The following is a 26,356-nucleotide window of genomic DNA, read 5'->3' on the forward strand; positions in this document are numbered from 1 at the left end:
GCTTGTTACTAAAAATCATGTTTTTTGTAAAGATAGGGGGGAGGGGTACCAAAAAATGATGGGCCCCGGGTGTCACATATGCTAGGTACGCCACTGCCTGAGTTGGAGCAATCCTCTCTCCACTAATTGAACATTTAACTTTTGAAGAAGGCTTGAATGGACACATAGGAGTCTGAATGGACAGTGGGTAGGATCAAAGAAGTGGCTGTTAAAAATTACCAAAAAACTGGCAGTTCACACTTGATTCTTTGGAGGTTACAACTGCAGCATAACCTCCAAAGAAAGAACCATGGTGGGCTGAAAAGCTCTTTGGATAATTTGATGTTGGCCTTATAAAAAGGTATCAGAACCTGAAAAGTTGCATTTTCTCCAGGACTATCATAGGCACTAAAGCTCTGCACAAAAGTGGCTTAATGGTTAGGTTCAATCGCATGACTCTGCTAATGTTTCATATCACTTATGACTACTATTTATCATTTCTATAGTGCTGAAAGGCTTACACAGCACTGGACATTTAACATTCAATAGATTGTCCCTGCTCAGAAGAGCTTATAACCTAATTTTGACAGACAGACAGGACATCTCAGGGTTGGGGAGTTTCTAGCAGAAGGAATGATATGATGGGTATAGGTATCTGGCAGTGAGTGGGAATTAAGAGTTGAAAGCAACTTCAAAAAAATGGGTTTCTAGCTTGGATTTGAATATTGCTAGAGATGAAGCATGACGTATTGACTCTGGCAGCCTGTTCCAGGCATACAGTGTGGCAAGAAAGAAGGGACGGAGTCTAAAGTTGGCGGTGGAAGAGAAGGGACTTACCAGATGAACAAAGTTCACGGGGAGAGTATAGGGGGAGATAAGTGAGAGATATTGAGGAGCTAGCTAGAGTGAATGCACTTGTAAGTCAGTAAGAGGAGTTTGAACTGCATTTGGAAATAGATGAGGAGAGGTAATGTGAATGTGGTGATTTTTGCAAAATATGAGTCATCCATCAGCATGTAGAATGAATCGAAGGGGAGAGAGATAGTTGAGCGGAATACCTGAGAGAAGTACGTTGCAGTAGTCTAAGTTAAAGGGGATGAGAGCATGAATAAGGGTTTTGGTAGTGTGCTTGGAGAGGAGATATCGGGTTTTGGTAATTTTATAGAGGAGGAAGCGACAGGTTTTAGCAGTTTGTTGGATCTGACCAAAGAAGGAGAGAGTGGCATCCAAGATTATCCCAAAGTTGCGAGCTGACAAGATAGAAATAGAGAATGGCGGGAGGGGGGAGGTGGGTTTAGGCAGAAAAATAAGGAGTTCGGTTTTAGCCATATTTAGTTTTAGATGGTGGCGAGACATCCAAGCAGCAATATTGGACAGACAAACTGAAATTCGGGCCTGAATTCCTGTAGAGATATCTGGTGTGGGGAGGTAGATCTGGAAGTCATCAGCATAGAGGCGATACTGAAAACCATAGGAGGAGATCATTGTACTGAGAGAGCAGGAATATATGGGGAAGAGGAGAGGGCCCAAGACAGAGCTTTGAGATACACCAATAGACAGTGGGATAGCAGCGGAGGAGGACACACCATTACATACACTGAAAGTACAATGAGAGAGATAGAAAGAAAACCAGGAGAGAACAGAATCCCAGCAATGACAGAGTATCGAGGACTGGTGGTGATCAACAGTATCAAAGGTAGCAGACGTATCGAGAAGGATGAGTAGAGGCCATTGGATCTGGCCAGGAACAGGTCATTAGAGACTTTAGCAAGGGCAGTTTCTGTAGAATGGAGAAGGTGAAAGCCCAATTGAAGCAGGTCAAGAATATCTTGAGAAGAAAGGAAGTCCAGGCAAACGCGGTGAACAGCGTGTTCAAGTGGCTTGGATAAGAAGGGGACGAGGGAGATGGGGTGTTAGTTGGAGGGGAATGTGGGGATCAAGTGAGAGATATTTTGAGGAGAGGTGTAACTATGGCATGTTTGAAGACATCAGGAACTGTTGCAGTGGAGAGTGATGGGTTGAGGATGTGATAGATGGGAGGGATGACAGTGCGAGCGATGGCTTCAAGTAGGCGGGTTAGAATCTGATCAGAGGAACAGGTGGTGGGTTTGGAGGAGGAGAGAAGGTGAGCAGTTTCCTCTTCTGTGACTTCAGAAAAGGAGGAAAAGGTGGCAAGGGTTGTTGAAGGGAGGTTGGCAGAGTAGACAGCTGGAAGGGGTGGTGGAGGAGGTGACTTGGTTGAAAATTCAAGGTTCATGGGAATCTTGTCATAGAAGAACTCTGCCATCAATGGGGGGGGGAGTAAGGAGGGGGGTACTTTGAGTAGACAGTTGTGTGGCAAAGAGACAGTGAGGGTTGGCACTAAGAAAGTTAGTTAAATGGTTGTAGTATTCTTGTTTGGCAAAAAAGAGGGTAGATTGGAAGGATGTCAGCATGAATTTGAAGTGTATGAAGTCAGCATGTGTGTGGGATTTAAGCCAAAGTAGCTCAAACATCTTTGGCACAGGAGAGCAGGTAACGGCTGTTGGGGGTCAGCTAGGACTGGAGTTTGTCACATCTTACAGAATGTGAAATGGGAAGGGGCAAGGGTATCAATGGAAGAAGAGAGAATGGAGTTATAGGAAAGGACTTCTGATTAAGGGCAGTAGAACTCCTGTTTGGTCAGGAGGACCAAACAAACCAATTTCCATTTCTGCTCACTAAAGTTCTTGGTTGTTGCCATGTGGGAAAGAAAGTTGGTTGTGTCTTGGCCCCAGGGGTCCATTATCAATGCTAAATTTTTAAATGCACCACTGAAAAGTCATAGTGAATATGGCTCCTTTACCTGACTCTTTCTACTCTTTAATATAGTGAGCAGATAAACAGTGTAATAGCAACATTATGCTAAATGAACAAATTTACGTCAAGTATTTCTTGCCCTAAAACATCTCTCCCTGGAGAGCTTGGTGAACTTGCGCAGAAGAAATCAGAGTACCTGGATCTCTTCTATGGTGTGAACAATGAACGTGTCTTGCAGGTCTTCCATAGCTCCCTCCATCCAGTTATTGAAGGGTGCAGCTCTCTTAGCAAACTCCAGATACAGCTGGTCAATAGTCTCCAGCAGCTTTTCCGTCCTCTGAGTGATTCCAAACAAAGAGAAAGTTTTAAAGAGAAAGATTTTCACAACATGAACTTAAGGCCAAGTTTTTTCTTTCTGTCACTTGGCATGCTTAATTGGCTGAGAGAGTAAGACAAGGTTGTACAGTAAACATCAGTACAACAGGGGCAATCTGGGGATCTTTAGGTTAGGAAGGCCTCTCTTACCTCCAAGGCCTCTCTTCGTTTTTGGGTCAGAGCCCCCAGGTTGTCCCACTGATCACAGATCTTCTGACATCTTGCGTTCACACTCGGAGAGTCATAATAATCCAGCTCACTGCCATGAGAAAAGAGCTAAATTCAGAGGAACCAAAAACATGTAGCCTTTTCTGGACTGCAAAGAAGCGACAACTACCAGCATAACGCTGAGAGAAGGAAGCACTATTAAAGGAGTCCCACATTTAGTAGAAGAGGACAAAAATGTGTAAAAGAAGATTCATGATATCCTGATCTTGTATCATTTTACCAAAACCTCTAACATTTTTGGTCATATTTTTGATCTTTTTGGATCTAAAATCTCATGATGATATAGCCTCAGCCTGGCTTTCATTTACATATTTATAGGCAAAATTAGAAATTATTAATTTTAACTAGTGGATTTTATCTAATTAAGAGAGCAATAACCAGGCCTGTGGAGTTTGCACCAATGATCAAAGCAAAACTACACTAGGTACTCTTTCCTTGATTACACCTGGAAAAAAGTATCTGCGGAGATATGTGCCAGCCTTCCTCATGGCATTTTTGAAAATGCAAAACCACGCATGTTGCTGCCTCCCTTGACCTAAGCCTATCTTTGGGAACACTTCTACACAATGTGGGTTAAATCCAATGTATGTCAACTGACCTCCATAGGAGAGTAGGCATTAAAAAAAATAACAACTCATTTCTGAAGGTAATAAAAGTGTCTTGGAATATTGTCATCATAGTTTTTATGTTAACCACTAAAGAGGCACTCTGCTTTTTGTGCTATTTTGCTTCATTACTTTGGAACTCGCTGCTCATGAGTCAAGGGATGATAGCTTCCATCTTAAATTCAGCCCTAGGATAAGATCTGGCTAATTTTCCCTTTCTTTTTGTAGTAAATGAAGGTCTGATTTGTGGATTCCTAAACCCTTCCTGTTTCCACCTTGAAATCTGCATAGAAAATGCCAACAGAAGAGACTATCTTAACTTTTCTTGTCACGTTCCTATGGTCCCTCTATTGTGGCCGATTAGAATCCTGAAAGTTAGATTCCTATGTTAGCCTCTTTGAAAATATGACCGAGTACCCAAAATGTAAGCCCCTAAGTTAGGAGACTGAAATGTGAGATGCAACAAAGGTGAATTTAGGGTGGGAGAAAAAAATTTTGGAGCTTAGCACTGATTTTCAGCACTAGATATCTAAATTGAGCCCCTAAACATCAAACAATTTTAGTGACATTGTCAGGTAGTGAATTGATTTTAGATGCTACATTCCAGGTGGATGAAAAACATATAGAGGGGCATAATCATAAGGAACATCTAAGTCCGTTTTCATCTAAGTCACAAGTCGTCCAAAGTAAAAAACAGCTTAGGACACATTTTTGAAAAATACGTCCAAATTTTTTTCCCTTTCGAAAATCGTGTAAGTATACGGCCTGCTAATCTGATCGTCCAAGTCGCTAAATCATCCATCTTTATACCACATTTTCATCCAAGTCAAAAACGCCTAGAACAAGCCCTGTTGGACGTGGGAGGGGTCTGCAAAGTGATGGACTGAACACCCAGACCTGACACCTAAATAGTGGGGTACCTTACAGGGCACTGCTATGAACTTCACAAAAAGGGTGTCATGTCATCATCTCACTACAGCTCCCTTATAGGTCATGGTGAGCCCCCCAAACCACCTCCAGAATCCCTTAGACCCACTTATCTGCAGGAGCCACTTATATGCTAGTACAAAATGGTTTTGGGGGTGTATAGGGGAGTGCACATGTTTCAGTAACAATGCAGTGATTACGGGGGTCAGTGATCACTGGAGTACTGTGTGGGGGGTCTATATTATGTGTTTGCAGTGCTTTTCTGGTGACTTTAGGTGGGTTTTTCTGACTTAAACCATGTTTTAAATGGTCTAAGTGACAACATCCAAGTTCCGCCGATCCTGTGCTGTATAACTTTCGGTTATATATGCAGTACGACTAAGTCTAAGCCTGTCCACATCCAACCTCGACACTTCTCCTGACACGCCCTGTTTAGCTATGGTCATTCAGCGGCACTATGATAGCCTAGGTCATTTAGAAATACCTCCAAAACTCGGGTTGATTATTGGCACTTGGACGTCTTTCATTTATGATCGCCCAAGTGCCGACTTAGGCCTGTTTTTGGACGTTTTTCTCTTTCGATTATGAGCCCCATACCATCTCTTAGGGATATATTTTGGAGAAGAATGTGAAGTACACTAATGAACTGCTTTTAGGGGATTTTAATATATCCGTTAATCCTGATCTAGGTAGGTAAATCTAGAATGCTATGCAGCTCAGAGAAAATAATGTGCAGGTTGTGAGAGACATTGTACACGATAAATGTAATATTTCAGTGTCGGGAGCAGCGCATAGCATTCAGCGCGCCGGCCTGTGCTAAAAACCGCTTCTGCAGTTTTATAAAAAAAAAAAAAAGGGGGGGGGGGTTAAATTAAAATAATTGCAATAAAATTAATTTAGTGTGGGCTGATGAAGAAGCAGGTGAGTCATGTTAAGAGTCGCCACTGAGGTCTGAAGTAGCTCTGGGTGTAGGAAAAGGATGAGTGTTGGACTTAGTTGATATATTCAGTTCCAATGTATGCCAATCTGTGCCATGCATATTCACTTCAAATCTCCTGAAAACATAGTTCACAAGGCCCAGAACCTTCTCACCATTCAATTAAAGAAATCACAACCTGCAAAGAATCCAGCTTTCTACTCATTCAACTGGACAAGTAGAACTCTGCATATTAGATGGATCTCATCTTGTTCTCAAGCAGGGAACACTTGTGTGTCAGTCTCTTACCTCTCCAACAGGGCAGAAAAGTTTCTGCAGCTACAGAAATGGCAACTAAACATCAATTGTGTACATTCCTTTTAAGTAACTCTCCCACTACACAGTGCTGCTGCAGCAGTGGCTTGTGGGAAAAGTAGATGGATTGGGACTCATACTTCAGTTCTTGTGCAATAGCAGCGATCTGTTCCACACGGTCCTGGTGAGCAGCCAGGTCACTCTCAAACGCTTCATGTTTCTTCAGCAGAGCCTTGATTTCCGACAGGGAGGCCGTTTCATAATCTTTCTGCTGCAGCATCCCTTCTTTTCCTGGAGAGGAAGCCAAAAAATAAATAAAAAAATAAAGAGAGTAGTCCCAGAGTTACATTTACAAGTCATTAGTGAAGCTGTAAATAGCGCAAAGATAGGGTCCCAGAATTTTATAGAATTTTTTTGTTGGCTTTTGTTTTATCCCAAGACTGGCAATCAGATGGGTTGGATGGTCTACCATATCAGTGAGTGGTCAAATTAGGAGCAAATAGATCCTAAAGAAAATACCTACTCTGAGAAAAGAGCTCTTTAACATCCATCCACCATGTTGAAGAAGGACCCACATCTGCTACAACTACTCTACGTTGTGATCAAAAGGTATTCTCCTGCCCCAGAAGAGACATCTTCATATCTCAACAGCATTCATTATAGCTACGATGACCTATAGATGCCTTTTCTCCCCCTTCTCTGGGATGAACTATCCACCAGCAGACTCGGATCAGAAAGTCTTGTACCACAATACTGTGGCTTAAAATGTAGGACAATGGCAGATGAAGAATGGGAATTTTGCCTAGTAATTTTCTCTTCTGGATTTCCAGCTCTGCTGGAGCCAGCCTCTGTTGAGGTATAATACTTCATTCTTAGCTATCCAGGATTTTTCTGTATTTATACATTCTCAAATTCTATCTCTAGCTCAGTCATTGCACCAATAGTCCTTGGTTACAGGAATCCAGTAAAATGCTCCTTAAGCCTTTCCACTACATTTCACTGTTCGGCAACAGCAGTAACTCCCTCACCCAGCAGGAGGGGGGGGGGAGGTGGAAGAGGAGCTACAAACGCAGCCTCTTCAGTACTGGTTTATCTGAACAACAGCTGACACACGACTGGGAATCAAACCTAGATCTTCTGCAAGGTAACGTACAGCACCACCCCAGACAGAAAACATATGATAGCTGGACTGTGTATTTTCTGACAAAAGGGAAGAATGAATCGTATGGCCTGAAGTGGAGCCGAAGTAGGCTGTGAACCAATGACTCATGAGAAGAGAGCAGATGTGAGAGCAGGCGTAACTGTCCATGCCTGCAAGGTAGGTGCAATTGCTGCCATTTTCACTAGCACTTTTTTTTTACACCACTATATAACCATCTACTTGCCCTCTTGAACCAGGTGACTTGTTATAATTACCCTTTTGATAAGGGCTTTTTTAAAGGTGCCAAGATGATATAAGTTTCCTTTATAGAATACTAGAGTAGAAGGGCAAATGTGAGTTTCAAGTTTATTTAAGGCTTGATATACCGACCATCACGTGTATCTGGATGGTTTACAATATTAAAAATTAGAAGAAAAATCTAATAAAATTTAAGATTTAAGTGAAATAAAATAAGAGGAGGGTAAAACTAAAACTATGACAAATTAAGACTTATTAGAAACGAACAGTACTAGAGGATAGGGAAGTTTTAATTACAATGAGTAAATAAAAATAAAAAGGAGGGGTAGAGGGATAGGGAGTAACGAGAGGGAGATGGGGATGTCGCTTCTTAAAAGCTTTTTTTTTTTTTTACTTATTGATAGGCTTCTTTAAAAAGAAATGTTTTAAGATTTGTTTTAAATTTATTTAGGGAATTTTCATTGTGGAGATAAAGTGGCATTGCATTCCAGAGTGAGGGTGCGACTACAGATAAAATGGAGTTTCTAGTATAGTATAGGTCCTTGATTGAAGGTAATGTCAATAAGTTTTGATTCGTAGATCTCAGGACCCTAGGAGGGATATGTGGAATGATATATTTGTCTAGGAAAACAGGGAGGTGGGTGCCACCACATTTACACCAGCCACAGAGCTAATACAAATATTCATGCCTAGATTGCTAACCCCCCTAAAAAAAAATAACCCCCCCAAAACCCACTTGCGTAAATTCTAAGATGTTAAAATTTAAATATGTAACTGTGCATCTTGCCCACACTCTGTCCATATGCACACTCACTTTCAAATTACACACCATTTTGTGGCGTAGCGAAGGTGAGAGGCATCCGGGGCAGTGGAGCCCTTCCGCTGCCCCCCACCCGCTCCTTCCCCGCTCCCTCCTGCCACGTGCACCCCTTCAATGTTTGGGGCGCGAGCAGCAATACCAATATGGTGCTCGCATCATCAGCTCTTTCTCCGACGTCACTTCCTAGGTGCTGGTCCAGGAAATGACGTCGGAGGAAGATCCGATGCTGGCCGCACCCCGAACTTTAAAGAGGTATGGGGAAAGGAAGGGGTGTGCGTGCATGGCAGTGGTGGGATGAGAAGGAGCGGGGGAGGCGGAGAGGAAGACAGGTGTTAACACCCCTATCAAGACAGCACCCGGGACGGACTGCCCCCACCCCCTTATTATGCCACTGACACCATTGCATGTAGATGTCATTTTATAGAGAATAGCGGCATTTATGCCCGTATGGCTGTGGAACTGGAAAAATTCCACCTTAGAAATATACTTATTAATATATCTCTAGTATTAGCTAGGATTATTCTGGAACTAGTAAGATCTTAACTACGTGTACTATGTATGGCCTCTTTGCTGAATCTACATTTCACTGCCCTTCTGGAGAGGAAAATCATAAAAGGTCACTTGTATCTTGGGTAGTGGCCAGTTTATAACCCTAACAAATACTAGGCCTCCAGATCTTCAAAGGGGTGAAGGAGAGTATCATGGAAGAGTAAACTAACCTATGTACCTGTAATAATGAATCTATTTTTATGTATTCATGTGATCCCATTGTGTAGATGCTAAATTCCCTATATAAGGGGCTGGCTTTTATCCAGTGTTTAGAACATACTTTGTCTGCCTTTAAGACTTATGTGTTCTCATATATCGATATATTAATATACAATTGTTAAACTGAGCACAAGCTAGTGTTTATTTCCACATGGCCACACCCATGTGGGCATATCCTGATATTCTGATCATTTGAGAGTGTGTTCTTCATGTCTAAACATAGGCACTCATCTATAGAATTATGACTCAGAATTCCACATTCATCAAATCAGTATCATTAACCTTAGCTGATCTTGTCTTTTCTTCCCAAAAAAATAAAAAGTACATTACCTGCTAGTCAACATACAAATCTCGTTACCCACATCTTCCCTCCCCCATTACAACCAAAAATGAATATTTTGAATTCAAGGCAAAACAACAATGAAGACTGTTGTTTACATCTACAATTACTTAGAAGAAAAAAGAATATTAATACACACACACACAAGGTCAAGTAACATTATATGGATGATGGTGTAACTTGAAAAGAAAACTGGGGCCTACATCCTCTGAGAACTGACTACCATAACATGCAATTCAACAGCCAACAGTATCTGATTCAAGCGTTGAGAAAATACATGCCAAAATGCCAATTACGCTCACAAATGGCAATGAGATTGTCACTTGAACAAACTCATGATGTGCACTATAAAAAGACCTGGATGGCAGCGATCTCGGTAGAATGCAATGAAAGGTTCTTGAGATTATGTTCCGATTTCAAACCTTTAAAAAATTGCTGAAAACCCATCTATTTGTTAAAGCTTTTTATAAATAAGGAGATGTCAGTAGTTCTTTCACAAAGACCAAATTTTGAATTGAGGCCTTGATGTTATTGATCTTATTTTAGATTGTGCATAGATGTAGAATTTGTACATTTTATGTATGCCATTTAAATTATGTACAGTATGTGAATTTGTAATCCGCCTAGTTGATAAATGGAATAGAAAATTTTAAAATAAATAAATAAACTTCTCAAAGGTTGTAAATATTTTAATAGAAAAGCTAGATTCAGAATTACCATCAGTCCAGGCCTCGTGGATACAAGCCTTCTGCCGAAACTTATCAGCCAAGTGGTCCAGTCTCTCTAATCTTCGAATTTCATTCAGCAGCCACTCCTCGTAGCCCTTTTCAGCCTGTTCTAAGCCACCCCAAGCATTGTTTATGTCCTATGCCAAGACAACCAGAAGAACGTTAAGTGGAGAAGGACAGCCTAGAGGTCATGTTTCAGCTATTCCATAAGAAAATAAGAGAATACACACAAGCAGCTATATGAGACATGTTTGAAAAGTGACCTATAGAGAGTGGAGCTATAGAACATAAGAATAAATAGAAGGAAAAATTTGGGGAGCTAATTTTATTTTTTATCTCCTCCCCAGGATGTCTTATCTGAGTGATACAGGTTCAAGCATTGGCTGAGGACTCCTCGTTTTGGCATAACCTTCGTAAAGGGCACTGAATCACCACCCAGTCCTTAGAAAAAACCCAGCCACTCTGGTTTTCAGTATATCCATCAGGAATATGTAAGCGAGAATGTATGCAAATCTTTCTTGCATATTCATTGCAGATATCCTGATAACCCTGGCCGTGTATGTCCTGAGGACTGAGTTGAGAACCACTAAGTTAGTCAGGTTTTCAGGATACCCACAATGAATATGCATTAAATTAATTGGCATGCACTGTGTCCATTGCATGGAACATATGAAGTCCCCTGCCACTGTGCTGTGGCCACGCTACAAAGACAGTCCCATAAATAGCATGGTAGTGGAGTATACAACAGGGCATCAGAGACTTACTCTGATTCAGAGCGAGAAAGACAGAGTGTAGGCAAAGGGAGAATTACAAAAAAAAAGAGACATAGAAGTGGCTGACAGAGATCGGCAAGGGCATTGCCTTAGCGAGAAAGGATATAAAAGGTACTTGTGATCAAACCCATGGAAATGGCAGAATTTGGAATGCAGTTGGAGGAGGTGGAGGGAAAGAGAGACCAGAAAAAGATCTGTTAAAAGAATTACCTCTAAATCACACCATGTGACATGAGAGACAAAACAAAGACCTAGAAAACAAGTCATAGTATAGCAACATCAGAAAAAGGGGAGTACCTGAATCAGAGGCCTATATTGATTATGTATGCATGGTGAAGTGAATCTAAATAAATGCTGGCCCAGGAGATGAGGAGAACCTGATTAAGGTGAACAGAGCACACAGGAGTCAAGGACTGACATGCAACAAGGTGCAAGTAGGGCCCATGTGTTATGTCTTCCATCCAACATATTGAAAAATGCCAGGCAATTGGAAGGTAATTCAACTGAGATTTATAAAGGTATGTCCCCAGTCATCCTACAAAAACACAAAGCAATGAAAGAACTGACATTTTGAAGAAGGACAAATTACAAATGACTGTTTCCATTTGGAATTCTTTTCAGCATAAATGGCCAGACTACATAAGCAAAAATGGCGACAGAGGTCTGGGAAGCCCAAGCAGTGGCAGGAGTGAAAAACTTGTCAAAAGGGAAGGAAGGAAAGGAAGGACCAAGGGAAAAAGAACCAAATCCCTTGGACCCATTGACAGCATATCCAGGAGGGAAGGGAGGGAAGAAATATTCAAATTGTTGTTGAGTGGGAAAAGTGGAGGAGCCTGACCTGTGACACATGGACAGGAATCCTGAATTCTAGCTGAAGAATCTAGAGTCCTGAACAGTTAAGAGGAGGACAAGACTTCTGAAGCTGTGTTTTTAATCATTCCCATAATAAATTTAACTCCCTAATCCCTTATTTGTCACATTTGTCTACTTTGACTAGATTGCAAACTCTGTAGAGCAGGGACTGTCTTGCATCTTTGTGTATAGCGCTGCATCCATCTACTGCTGCTAGAAAAATATGTAGCAGTGGTAGCTTCTGTTGCAGAACTGCCAATTAGTTCACACATGGGAGGGTCCGTAGAAGGAGATGACCATCTGTTAAGAAAGAAGTGGGCAATGATTGAGGGGGAGTAAGAGGGAGGGAAAAATCACTGTGAATACCATATATCTGAATGAGTGGAGACAGTGAAACAGTGTTCAGAGATATTGAGAGGTTGAATTGGAATGTAGTGATGTCACAAACAGCGCATCTAAGAAGAATGGATGAAAAATGATTGAAAGAGACTGTACACCCCAATACGGTGCTAAGTGAGCAGTTCAAGGTCAAACAGGAGTGTCAACCTTGATTTTAAAAAATGTCCCATCCAAGTACAGCTATAGAGGGATGGTGTATGCTTGTGAAACTCAATGAGGAAAGCTGGATTATGTGTAGAGAAACTGTAAGGGAAAGCCTAGACAATGTTGAATATCTACATTTCTAAAGAGAATTGGAATATTTTCTTTTTCAGACGATCTGGTAAACAGGGGGAGGGGAACTAGTTATTTTAGGAAATTTCAACCTTGCTATAAACCTGAAAATCAAGGGGGAGCCAGGAGACATTCAGTTACATTAGTTGCTAGACCTAGTTAACCTAATAAGATTATCTGGAGAGTACAGCATCCCCTGCATGGAAGACTGCTTTTTCTCATGCCGACATAACCTTTATACCCGGATAGATAAGATTATATAATGTTACATAATTTTAACTTAATACGTTTCCCTTCTCCAAAGGGCAAAGGGAGATTACAATTATTGGAACTCTTTTAGGCAGTGTATCGCAAATTGTGTGCCACGGCATGCCAATGTGCCTCCTGAGATTTCAGCTGTGCCGCGGTACACTGGAGAAAAGGAGAGGTGCCTGGCTGACTGTCTATAGGACATGCTTCTCGCAAAGAGAGGCACGTCCTGTATGCAATCTCCCTCTGCTGGCCCTTCTCTCTGCCAGCTCTTCTCTCCAGTGCAGGTCCTTCTCTCAACGCAAGGCCCATTTGAAGGGTCTTTAAGCATGCACCGACATTGGCGCACTGCTTTGTGCATGCATATGATGTCATGACACCAACGCCAACGCACTTGAGGGTGTCTCGAGCCGGGGACACTAGGTTTAATGAGCCCCGACTCAAAAAAAGTTTGCGACACAATGCTTTCAGGTGTTTCAGTTTGCCAAACTTTGGCAAGATATTTTGGGAATATTTCAAAGTTAACACTCTTATTTAGATTTGAGGAAAAATAATACATATTTTCTGGATAACCAAATTTTAATATGTAATGTTTTGAAATTTTTGATTCTTTGATTGTGTACAATTATCCTGGAGGTAACCACTTAGAACAACAAGGTATTAGTGGCATATAAGATTATGTTTTGTGTTATGTTATGTTATCAAATGTGGCCGACTCAAAAGTAAAGCACATTCTGCTCTCAGATCATGCTCCAGTATAAATAAGTTCCTTAGGAATTAGGCAGGGGGAGAGAATGAAGGCTGAATAGTTTGTTTCTTTGTATTCTCCTGGACCCTTCAGTTGTAGGTACAGTGATCTGGCAATACTTGGAACTTAGGGCTAGATTCACTAAGCAAATCAATCATGTACCAATTGGTTTGTGAGCCCTTTGCGACCCGATTTCCCTCCGACCCATTCTTGATCTGTGCATGCAAATGAGGGGAATCGGCATGCAAAGCAGGAAGGATGCAATTCATGACACTTTTTTCCTGACACACCAACTGGCTGGCCGATCAAGAACAAGTGAGGGTCAGTTGCTCTCCTGCTCTGGCCACCCTGTTCTCTGCCCCAATCAGGCTTCTCTGCTCTCTGCCCTGCTCATGCATAGAAAGGTGCTATTTTTTTTTAATTCTGTCTCGGAGTACTGCCTGCCCCGACTCTTTCTCTCTCTCGCTCTCTCTGGCTCCCCGGCTCTCCTGCTCTCTGCCACGACCTGCTCTCTGCCTTCCCCGACTCTCTCTCTGGCTCTCCCGTTCTCTGCCTTCCCTGACTCTCCTGCTCTCTACCGCCCTTTCCTGCAGCACGAGCCTCTGATTTTAACCCACTTTTAACCCGCAGGTTAAAACCACAGGCTCGCACTGCGGGGAAGGGTGGCAGAGAGCAGGATAGTCGGGGACAGTAAAAAAGGTAAACAAACAAACAAAAAAACCAGGCAGCAAACACATGCGCAGACCATCTACAGGCAAAGTAGATGGTCTGCGCATGCATTGGGATCGCTACCTAGCGATCCAGGTCGGCGGGTGGGGACATGCCTCTGATCGCCCCCATTTGAATGTTCTTGGTTCCTGAATTGTTCGGCCCTGCACGGATCGGACACGGATTGGTCACGATTGGGCAGGTTAGTGAATCTAGCCCTTAATGACAATGGTGGGACTAGAGAGCAACATTGTATGGGATGTGCCAAGGTGGTTTTTCAGGGAAGATTTATAATGGGAGCACAATCAAAAAAAAGAGCAAAAGAGAAAACAGGGTGTTATCCCATTTCTCTTTGCTGTGATGATGGGGCTGTTAAGTAAAAAGGTGGCCAATAGAACATAAAATTATGCTAGTCACAGACAATGGCAGGCTGAGGATCATAAACCCTACACCGTTCCTGCTTGTATTGATGGAAGAGTCACATATATGTGAAGGATGTCTGGATTTAAGTTTAAGCACAATAAAATGGTGGCATTGAACAAGAGGAAGAAATGGTGAAGACTTGAGGGAAGCTTTCCTTTCAAGCAAGAAATTCCTTAAACTAACTGGCAGTAAAGCATTATAAGTGACCTCTCTCCAAACCATGAAAGAGAACTACCCTTCAATCTTCAAGATGACAGTGGTCAAAATTATCTAATAACAAAAAACTGCCATCTTTCTACTAGATGCTTACTCTTCCATTCTATATATAAGCTCATGTAAACCTTTTCCTTTCTCTTCTTATATTTTAAGTTCTTGTAAACCGTGCCGAGCTCCACTTCCGTGGAGAGGATGCGGTATATAAACTTAAGGTTTAGTTTAGTTTGAGAGCCTGGGGGAAGCTTTGAGGAAGGTGCAGTGGGAAGTCAACAAATTTGTTTGGGATAGAAAACCACTATCGTTGGGGGTGGGGGAGTACGGTGGGAATTACTATTTAGCAGTCCAACTGAAACACATATTAGAGTGGAAGGTGGGTGGTGTATGCTGATGTCCTACTGAAGCAGGAGTTAGCAGGGGTGTGCCCATTAAGGCGGTATTATGATTGTCTAGGAAAGGGATTTGAAATCTTAATATTTCCAAATCTGTTTACCCTGCATCTATTAAAGGTCTAGATGAATACAAGGAGAAAAAAAGATAAAAGGGGACATAAAGATCTGTTTTGGTCCTATTAAGATATAATATCAACTTCCTCTAGGAAAATAATTTGGCACATATTAAAGGTGGAATAAACAGGGCTAATAGCTTTGACTAAATTTTTTTTCTACAGTTGGAGAAACATCTGAGGTTTTGGAATCTGTAAATAAAAGATGAACTAAGATTGAGAGACTTTCTGTCCTTATTGGAGGGCCATCATTACTTGAGAAGGAGTGGGATAAATGATGGAAGATGCCCAGATTCTAAATGAGTTAAGGGTCAGATTGAGGAAATCAAAAGGTGTGATCATAATGTTTATAGTGATCTGGTCAGAAGTTAGGTAGTAAAGTTTAACATAGTTGGAAAAGATTTAGGAATGGTGATCAGTGACAATATTTTTATGGAGACAAGGAAGGGCACAATCTCAGCCTATTTAAAGGAAAGCTATTATACAGTGATATATGACATCCATTAAATTGAAGATATTTCCAAAAGACTCAGGGCTAGATGCACTAAAGTGTCCAATTGTCTAATGATCATCGCTAAACCGGTTTGACTGGTTTAGCGACTGATTGTATTTGCCGACCCGATGCCCAAAATGGCTCACAGTGTGGTTTTCTGTGCGGTCCTACATTCTCTGATTCTGGCATGCAAATGAGGACATTAATATTAAAACCAGGCATCCGATCGATGCCTTAAACTTGCATGCCAGAATCAGGTCGGTAGGACCAACCCGGAAAAGCCGACAGTAACTATGTTGACAATAGGTCTGCCTGTTCTTTCAATTTTTTTTTTCTATTGGCACAGATGTGCCCATAAAATAAAATGCTGTGCTGTACCAGCACCCCCCTGATGACCCATCCCCCCCCCCCGGTGACCCAGTTACCAAAAAATCAGCAGAAGGGATGCCCACTCCCTCCTGCTGCTGAACAATACAATACAATAAGCTGATTTGGCTCACAACTTTTTGAATTGTAGCTCAATTAGGTAAATAAACCAAACTGCGTTATATTTAGGTACAGTGGGTATATATGTCTGGAATAATTTTCCTTCGTATATTTAAGATGTAAAATTTTAAATTGTTCCTAAATATGTATTTTTTCCAGGTGGCCTTTGGGTGCTCACTGCCAGGTAGTGATGTGCGATTGGTCTGCCTTACTGAACCTGGTGCTGTTTATTAAATGTTGCTCTATAAATGGTAGAATAAGATTTCTTTGCTTTTCTATGATTAATTGGCATTCCTTTTCAGGTTTAGTATGTAAACTGCTTTGACCTATATTTCAGTAAACATTAAAACACCAATGCCAACGTACTGTGGGAAATCTGCATTTTCCACCTTTTTAAGCAATCAGAAATGCCAGGGTGTATTTCACTCTACTTGAATATGATATCTCCTGAAAGAATCACCTGAAGCAGCTATTGCTGTAGCATGTGGTGCCAACTGCAGTACTAGCCTCGGTCCCAAGCAGTAATGGACCGTAATGTATGTTGTTAAATCATTTCTCCTTGTGTAGAGGCAAGTAAATTAAAAAGGGTATGGATGCTCACCGAGACCATTTTGCCCTCTGAGGGCATAAAAGCTGGCCTGTTACTGAGTCGAAGCTTGGTCTGTAGCGTGTTAAAGTTGATTTCCAGTTGGCATTTCTCCTGGACCTTGGGAGGTTTATGCAGCCGCCGGTAATCCCGGAAGTCCTCCAGCTTCTGCTGCATTGCTTGCATAGTGTTCTCGGGGGCTCTGTTCTCCAGCCAGGGGATGGTACGGCGAATCCACTCCAGCAGCTACATGAAAAACAAACAGCAGGAAAAGCAGGATACTTCAGAACGAATGGATAAAGGTAGCCTGATGGCTCAATTGATTTATCTTACTGGTTAGGCTAGTTGGGGGGTTGTAGTGGAAAGTGCCAGGCCCACAAATACATGAATGTAAATTTAAAAATACAATATCAAAGAATTTGTAAGCATCAGTGATATATTTTTCAACCCCAAAATGCTTTCTAGTAAACTAAAGGTCCTTTTATTAATCTGCATTGACTGTTTAACTATGGGAATTACCCCAAGCTAACTATTAACACTGAGGGCTGGCTGCACTAAAGTCTCTGATCATCTAACGATCATCGATAAACCAATTTGACTGGTTTAGCGACTGATCATATTTTCTGACCTGATGCACAAATTGGCTCATTGTGTGGTTTTCCGTGCAAATGCTCATTCTCCAATTCTGCCAGAATTGGGGAAAACCTGACCCTGAAAAGCCCACTCCCTCCTGCCACAGTGACACCCCCCTCCGCCCCAACCAACCCCTCTCCTTCCCCGCAGAAGTAATACCGTAAAATACATGTCTTCTACCCTGTTGAGGAACACATCACTTTGTTCCACCCCAACAGGGGCTTTTGGCATTGCTTTCACTGGCTGCCATCGATAAGAAATAGAGCTTTCAGTTATATAGCCCCAAAAGTGCAGAACCTTTTGCTCATGGAGCTCATGGATTTGAAGGAAGAAATGATACCCCACCCCCACCTGCCATTTTTAAAAGAAACACACCTGGCTTCTTCAGGAGAAATCTTATGCATTTGGTTTATTTACTTGATACACAGCTAATCATACCAAAAGATCAAGCAGTTCTAAAGCCAAAAGTGTTATTAGCTGCTTCTGTTTAAGTTCATGTTTTGTTTGTTACTTGACTTTAGTGGCGTATTATGTAATGAACAGACTGTGGGCTCCTTTCACTAAGCCACGTTAGGGCTTTAACACGCGGAATAGCGCATGCTACTTTGCCGCGCGTGCTAGACCTTAATGCCAGCATTGAGCTGGCGTTAGTTCTAGAAGCGTAGCGCGCGGTAATTTCCTGCATGCGCTAAAAACGCTAGCGCACCTTAGTAAAAGGAGCCCGGTATCTCAATCTGCTCTAGTGCATGGCAAGGGGCAGACATTCATAAAACCAAACTTTATCTAAGCAGGATGACCATCTGGCATAACTGCTGGTATCAAGGAAAAAATGTGTTTTGGGAGAAAATCAACTGAAAATATATAGATCTTCATATAAATAAATATTCACATAGGAAGATCATTTATTTAAACCCTCAACTCATTATACAAAATATATAGATTATGCTCAGTTAAAAGATTAACACCATATTGGCAGTGGTGCAGGGAGAGACATTTGTTTGAGCTCCCCGAAGAGGATCGATTGGCGGTTAGAAGATGAACTCCTGGTTAAATCCGTCGATTGTTCAAACCTTTTCTTACTTTACATTTAGGAAATTATTAAAAACTTACTTATTTGATAAACAAGAATGCTGATTTTTATATTTACAATGAGGCTTTTAAAACTAAAATAAAATCTTTTTTAACCTATGTTTTAATTGATAGCAATATTGAAATTGTATTTTAACCAATGTTGTATCTGATTGATGTATAAAGCAATGCGTTTATGAAATTGTATCTTTCGTTGAAATGTTTTAGTTTTTTCTGTTGTGAACTGCCTAGAACTGTTGGCAGGGCGGTATACAAGAAAATAAATTGTTTATTATTATTATTTCACAAGGCAGCATGGAATTGTGAAACGCTAGCCATCATTGGTGTGCCAGTCCTCTGCACAAGATAAGTAGTTTTGTATTATCTTGTTTATCATTCTTTGCACTGCATAGAGTCATTCTGAATTTGGCAAAAAGGAGGTTTTTTTTTAACGTCCATGAGGTTTTATTGGGGCAGGTCTTGAGCCGCTGCGGAGGCCGGCTTGTGCTGCATTTTCCGAGGCTTTTTTGGGATTGCTTTGTGATTGTTAGATTCCAGTGAAGTTTCAGTTTATTGCACCACATTTGGTGAAAGTGTTATGTTGTGAGTGGCATAATTACTCACATCATAGCACTTTCTGCCTCCTGCCATCTAATATAAAAAAACCCAGTACTTAACTTATAAGATCTTGTAAGTGAAAGACCAGACGGAAGATGCGAGTGTAAAGTTCCACCACAACAACCTGCCAGCATCTGTGTCTTTTCCAGATCCACAACTCCAAGTGACTGTGCTTTTGTATTTGATTTGGAAAATTGCACTGAATTCTGTATTTTATTCTTTCAACTTGCATTGTAATTTGTCTGGAATCAATTTATTGCTAAACAAACAGTAACTAAATTAAATACATATATGAATTAACAAGGGGGGATTCTAAACTAAACTAAAACTTAGGGCTCTTTTTATGAAACCGCATTAGCGGTTTAACGCGCGTAATAACGCGCTAAACTGCTGGCCGCACTAGCCACTACCACCTCCTCTTGAGCAGGCGGTAGTTTTATGGCTAGCATAGGGGTGAGTGCGTGCTAAGGCCGTTAATGTGGCTTCGTAAAAGGAGCCCTTAGCTTTGTATACCAGACCATCTCCAAAGAAGGAGCTCAATTCGGTTAATAGTATTTAAAAAAAAAATCAAAATGAAGGGAAGAAAAAAGAACCAATGAGTGAGAGAAGGCAAAGCTAGGAAAGATTTCTAAGGTGGTTAGAAAACAAAATTGTTTTTAAAGCTTTACGAAAATATTGAAAGGAACTAGAAACCCTTAGGATATGGGTAATTCCATTCCATAATTCTGTTAATTTGAAAATAAAGGATTGACTGTGATTCCTAGTTGGTTTCATCCCCTTGACTGAGGGAAAGGAGAGTTTGTATCATTGGGTGCTTCTTGCAGGATAGGATCTAGCTGTCAACTAAATTCTCTACAATGTTTTTTCCTGTACTGCCACTTTAAGGACTCGGCTTCCAGTTTCAAAAGTGATTATGTTGTACATAATGTTGAGACACTTACATCACTAGCCAGTTTCTCATAGTCTTCCATGAGTTGCTCATTCTCCTGGTTTACAGCTAGTACCTTGCAGATTCGATTAGCTGCCGTCTCCGCCTACAAAGGGAAAAGAAAGGGAGATGGAAAGAGAAAGAAAACAGCCAATAAACATCAAAAGAACCAGGAATCTTTTTGTTTCATGTTACATACCTCGCGGGGAAAAGAAATCTGAGGTGCGTGGAAGGGGAACTGTCCCTGATTTTCCCAACCTCCCATCTGATTTCCCTCACTAGAATATAATTTACCACTTTTTCTATGATTTTTGGGTGGTTCACGTAGCTTTCTTCAAGATGGAAGCAATTTGCTAAAATGCTTGCAGAACAGGACAAGTCCTGCAATGTAAGCCCTCAATAGAGATGGTAAAGGAATTCACAATGCCTTCTTTGGAAGAGAGCAAGGCAAGGTGGATAAGATATTTATGGAGAGAAAAATGGCTAAAGAGTTGAAAAAAAAGCGTGGGATGAACACAAAGGATCTAGAATCAGAAACATAATAGTAAATATTGAAGAACCAAGGCCAGTACTGGGCAGACTTGCACGGTCTGTGTCTGTATATGGCCATTTGGTTAAGGATGGGCTGGACAGGGCGTCAATGGCTGGGATGGTGTAGATGCTGGACTGAGCTTTGACGGAGACTTCAGTAGTTGGAACCTAAGCACAGTACTGGGCAGAGCCTTGGATTGTTGCCCAGAAATAGCTAAGAAGAAATTTTTTATTTTTTTTTAAATTGAATCAGGTTGGGCAGGCTAGATGGATCATTTGGGTCTTTATCTGCCGTCATCTACTATGTTGCTATGTAAATCGAAAGTGTGATTTTCCATAGAAAAGCAGTTTTCCAGAACAAAGGATCATGATACAAAACTGGAGATTGGGGAAATTCATAGGAGAGATTGTTTTACTGAGATTGGTAAATGCTTGGGACAACTTACCAACAGAACAGTAGCAACCAAAACCATGAAAAAACATAGGCAAGTCTGGGACAGATGACAATGATAGCAGCAAATGTTGGGGGCCTAGGTGTTGGACTGAGAAAGCTCATCATACTAGCAAGATAGAAGGCCAGAAAGGAGATAATACAAACGTATGGTATAGCTACATCAAGTTCCCTTGAAAGAAGTCACTCTGTAAGGTCAAAATGAATGAACCAAAATTTAATATATTTGAACTCCTAATCGAACTCTGCTCAGAGACATGAAGGCAGAAAACTCCGCCTCACCACCCAATCATCGAAGTATTCATTACGAATTTGAATTGTTACTGATAGTAGTTCATTATACTCTCACAAACTACTAAAGGTAAGAAGAAACAGATTATTGGAGAATACGTTACTTCGTCCATAGCTATTGAGACTTCACCCCCAGTTTGAAGTTGAATCGGTTCCCTGAAGCAGTACCGAAACGTGGCACGTCGGAACCAGTAAATTTCCTAAGTTAAGTCTCATTTATTTCAATACATCTTCAAGTCATCAATAAGAGACGTTACTCTATTCCTTTAGTAGTTTGTGAGAGTATAATGAACTACTATCAGTAACAATTCAAATTTGTAATGAACACTATGATGATTGGGTGGTGAGGCGGAGTTTTCTGCCTTCATGTCTCTGAGCAGAGTTCGATTAGGAGTTCAAATATATTAAATTTTGGTTAATTCATTTTGACCTTACAGAGTGACTTTTTTCAAGGTTTACTTATCCAGGGTAAGCAGAGGCTTCCCCCATGTCTTAATAACAGCCTATGGACTTTTCCTCCAGGAATTTGTCCAAACCTTTCTTAACACCAGCTACACTATTTACTTTTACTACAACCTCTGGCAACCTGTTCCAGAGCTTAACTATTCTCTGAGTCAGGGGTAGGCAATTCCAGTCCTCAAGAGCTGGAGCCAAGGCAGGTTTTCAGGATATCCACAATGAATATGTATGAGATGGATCTGCATGCACTGCATCCTTGAGATGCAAATCTATCTCATGCATATTTATTGTGGATATTCTGAAAACCTGACCTGGCTCCGGCTCTCAAGGACCAGAATTGCCTTGCCTCCCCTTGCTCTGAGTGAAAAAATATTTTCTCCTATTGGTTTTAAAAGTATTTCCCTGTAACTTCATTGAGTGTTCCTCTAGTCTTTGTAATTTTTGACAGAGTAAAAAATTGATCCACTTGTACCCGTTCTACTCCACTCAGGGTTTTATAGTTTTCCTGAGTGGAGTAGAACGGGTACAAGTGGATCGATTTTCTACTCCATTGAAAATTACAAAGACTAGGGGACACTCGATGAAGTTGCAGGGAAAAACTTTTAAAACCAATAGGAGAAAATATTTTTTCACTCAGAGAATAGTTAAGCTCTGGAACGCATTGCCAGAGGTTGTGGTAAAAGCGTAAGGGAAACTAGGCTGACTTTGTGGGACAAAGGATCCTTAACTACCACCTTCTGCTAAGTTACTAGATCAGCAAAACAATCATATTAAAATTTTTTAATGTGATGCACACAATCTCAGTGAAAAGTAGTGTAAAATGCCATACATTTGTTTATCAACAAAGAAAACCAGTAAGAGGAGTACTGAAAAATTATCGAAAGAACAAGTCTCCCCTGGCATTGACCCAAGAAAGGGGGTGAGGGGAAGAGATAGCTCAACGAGGCAATCTAAAATATTTTTGTAAGTGAATGGGAAGCCCTCAGTGGGGAACTAGCCCCTAATGCACCATCTGTCACAGTCATACACCCAGAAGGGTATTAGCTGTGAAACATCCCCGGGCTGATCCAAGTGAAACTTAAATGTGAATTAACTAGTGCACAAACTAGTGTGCTAAAAGTGAAATAATTAAATAAACAACACGAAAAGCTAGTTAGGTTGTCTCTGCCCCTCATCCGAGGGTACAGCAGTGTCCAAAATCGTCCAAGCCAGCACAGTGGAAACTCCTCAGTCAATTTCTGCTGGTTATCTGGGAAGTGGCCTTAGGCACCTTCTGCTATATCCAAGATACTGAGGGAGGAGCCTAAGGCCCTGATTGGCTTGACCAATCAGGGCTTTAGGCTCCTCCCTCAATATCCTGCTGCTTACAATCTTCTATCAGTCGTGCTTCAGCATCCTAAATTAGTTGGAGCTGGTAGAAATCCTTTATAATCATGTCAATGTAGAGTACATTAAGCAAAATGAAGTTTGGTATATGTTGTCTAAGGGTAAAGAGATTATAGTGTTTCAGTTTGACATGTTGCCTGCTTTTGATATGGTCAGTCATAATATATTGCTCACTAACACCCCCTTTTAGAAAACTGTAGCGCAGTTTTTAGGGCTTTGGTGGTAATAGCTCTGACGCTTATAGGAATTCTACGAGCGTCGGAACGGATACCACTGTGGCTAGCGCTAAAAACTGTACTACGGTTTTGTAAAAGGGAGGGGAGGGGTTTGGTAAATTATCTGAGCTTGGTTTCAATGCAACAGTGTTTAATTGGCTTGAGTCTTTTTCTGAAAAATATAGACTTTATTTGGTGTTCAAAGAAAATTTTCCTTTTCTTGGAAACCTCTGTGTTGTGCCACAGGGTTCTCCAGTATCTCCACTACTTTATAACATCTATATGAGCACACTTTGGGCTATTCACTTGAAAACAGATGAAATAATTTATTCCTGTGCAGATGATATCTTTATACTTATTCCAGCTAGTAATGTTCGAGATCTTACATTTCTCAAGTACCGGTATAATAACTGCATAACAAAAATTAGTTTCTGGACTAAATTCTTCTGTTTTCAACTTAAATGCAGATACAGCCAAGATTCTCTGACCTAGCCTGAATATTGACACTATTCCAGCTCATGTCGTTTGTCACAATACAACTCAACATCCGATTGAAAGCTTGTCATTTCTCTGCACAGCTGCCAGCAATTGTGCAGTGATTTCCTCCATCAGCTTCAGGGCCTTTGCTATAGGCCGGGCCCACCTCCAATGATGTAACTTCCTTTCTCCTCTGAGGTGGGCCCGGCCTAGCAAAAGCCCCAAATCGCTAGCAGCTGTACAGGCAAGTTACAAGCTGTTGCTCATGGGAGGGAGGGTAGGTGCTGCTGTTCATCTGGGTGGGGGAAAGAGTTGCTAGAACTCTTTGAGGGGGAGGGAGAGGTGCTGGCAATACTGCTACTCGTTGCAGAGATGGGGGAGGTGGGAGGAAGGGAGAGATGTTGCTGTTGTTGGACCTGGGTGTTGGGTGGGAGAGGTGCTGCTGGACCTGGATAGCATGAGGGAGAAGAGCTACTGGTCTGGGGGCAGTGGAGGTGAGAAGGCGAGGTGTTGCTGGACCTGGGTGGTGGGGGAGGTGGGAGGGTGAGGTATTGATGGCCTGGGGGCAGGGGGAGGATGAGATGCTGCTGGCCTGGGGTCATGGGGAGGTGGGAGGGCAAAATGCTGCTGACCTGGGGCAGAGGAAGGTAGGAGGGTGAGTTGCTGCTGGATTGAGGGGAGGGGAGAGGTGCTGCTGGACCTGGGAGGTGGGAGGGCAAGGTGCTGCTGGACTGGGGGTGGGGGGGGGGCAGGGGGATGTGGGAGAGCGAGAGAGGTGCTCTTGGATCTGGTGGTGAGAGGAAGGGGGTGCTATTTGACTGGGGAGAGGGCATCTGATCTCAGAGGTGAGACTAAAGTTGGTGATCATTCAACACTTTACATATCAAAATACTAGAAATCACCATATATCTTCCTAGAAATGATGATAGTTCAAGGAATCGCAAAGGCGATCAATTCTCCAATCCATGAATAAGGTCATATATTGCAGGATACCATGTTTAAGAGTTCACATTCCAGAACACCAGGATAGTGGTGTTGAGACAATATCTTCATCATGGATTGACCATTTTCTAAATAAATTTTCTCTAATTGACCACCTAAAGCAGATGGCTTCTTTCAGAGTCTGGAAGGAGATCAGAGACCCAAAACATCTTACTGCTGAAAATTTCTTTGATGTTTTGGACTATCCCCATGTGGATGAAAAGATAACTATAGTGTCAGCGAAGGTTGATATTTGGCCTTAGATAAGGCCCTAGTGAAAACTGCACCACTAAAAAAGTCCTGTTCACAAATGTTTATCTTGGTTCTCTCAAATCTTTAAATACTAAGGACAGAAAAGGCAAAGTCTTACTTGGAAGAGGGCAAGCTCAATTGTAATAAACATGCGACAAAGCACTGCCAAGCCTTATCAGGAGCTAAAAACAATCTCCTCAATGCACTGAGCAGGCTATAGATTCAATGAAGCACCTATTCAGTGCCATTTATTCAATAAATGGCCTGTTGCAACCCCGACAACAGAACTGACTTGCAGAGTCAAAAATGAACTGCATACTTTACCAACAAAATTAAAAGTCTTCACCGGGACCTCCAGCCAGTCCTACCCAGTAGTATCCTACTGGTTAATTAGGAGAACAAAATCTTTGCCATCTACTTACACAAACATTTGGGATTCTTTTATCTCAAAAACAGAGGAGGGCCTTAACAAAAAACACTAAGAGACCTTCAACCAACCACTTGTTCTCTCAATCTTTGCTCATCAAAGATAGTGCAGTAAGCGTGTAGGGATCTCCTAAAAGGGGTCAAACTGTAAATTCTTCCTTTTCTGATGAGCAACTGCCAACAGCATTATAAAGGGCAGTGATGAGCTTTATGAACAGAAAAACTTAACTTGGACGAGCTCAAAAGTGATGTCGCGGGACTGCGGCAGAGAAGACGCTCCAAAGCCGTTCAGCAGCTTGCAAAGATTGCTAGCGCCAGCGATCTTATTGCAGGCTGCTGAAGTTAGAGAGATTGATTCGGGAGGCCAGGGGGAAGACGGAGAGCACAGCAGCGGGTAAGCCACTTCCCGACTGACCCTCCCCACTCGCCCTCTAAAGCAGGAGCAGCAGGCCAGCAAAAGGCAGCGCTGCCGCTCCTGCTTTAAAGGGCAAGTGGGGAGGGTCAGTCAATGAATCGGGAGGTTGATTTTTTGGCAGGGTAAATTGATTCAAATCGATTCACCTGAAATGAATCAGTGAATCGATTCGAATCGTGAAATCGGGCAGCACTAATATCTAACACCTTATATCTAGAAAAACTTATATGAGAACAAATATTCTGCATTCAGCTCAATGACTGACTAGAAGATCCATGTTAATCTAGATTCAGACCCAGTAATGAAATGGAATGTGTCTTCATATTCCTGTTAGGCAGT

At 41.7% G+C, this 26,356-nt stretch overlaps 1 protein-coding gene across 2 annotated transcripts in view; it reads right to left on the reverse strand.

The window, feature by feature from the left end:
• Nucleotides 1–26,356, reverse strand: part of ACTN1 (actinin alpha 1) — a 273,263-nt gene that overhangs the window by 42,457 nt on the left and 204,450 nt on the right. For both annotated transcript variants that reach the window (XM_033950678.1, XM_033950679.1), the window contains exons 9-14: nucleotides 20,147–20,239; nucleotides 16,902–17,132; nucleotides 10,168–10,315; nucleotides 6,264–6,414; nucleotides 3,283–3,391; nucleotides 2,954–3,094 (exon numbers count right to left, since the gene is read on the reverse strand). In XM_033950678.1, coding sequence (XP_033806569.1) covers nucleotides 2,954–3,094; nucleotides 3,283–3,391; nucleotides 6,264–6,414; nucleotides 10,168–10,315; nucleotides 16,902–17,132; nucleotides 20,147–20,239 — 873 coding nt within the window. The remainder of the gene's footprint in view (nucleotides 1–2,953; nucleotides 3,095–3,282; nucleotides 3,392–6,263; nucleotides 6,415–10,167; nucleotides 10,316–16,901; nucleotides 17,133–20,146; nucleotides 20,240–26,356) is intronic.

This window comes from Geotrypetes seraphini, chromosome 7 (assembly GCF_902459505.1).
Source record: "Geotrypetes seraphini chromosome 7, aGeoSer1.1, whole genome shotgun sequence".
NCBI lineage: Eukaryota > Metazoa > Chordata > Amphibia > Gymnophiona > Dermophiidae > Geotrypetes > Geotrypetes seraphini.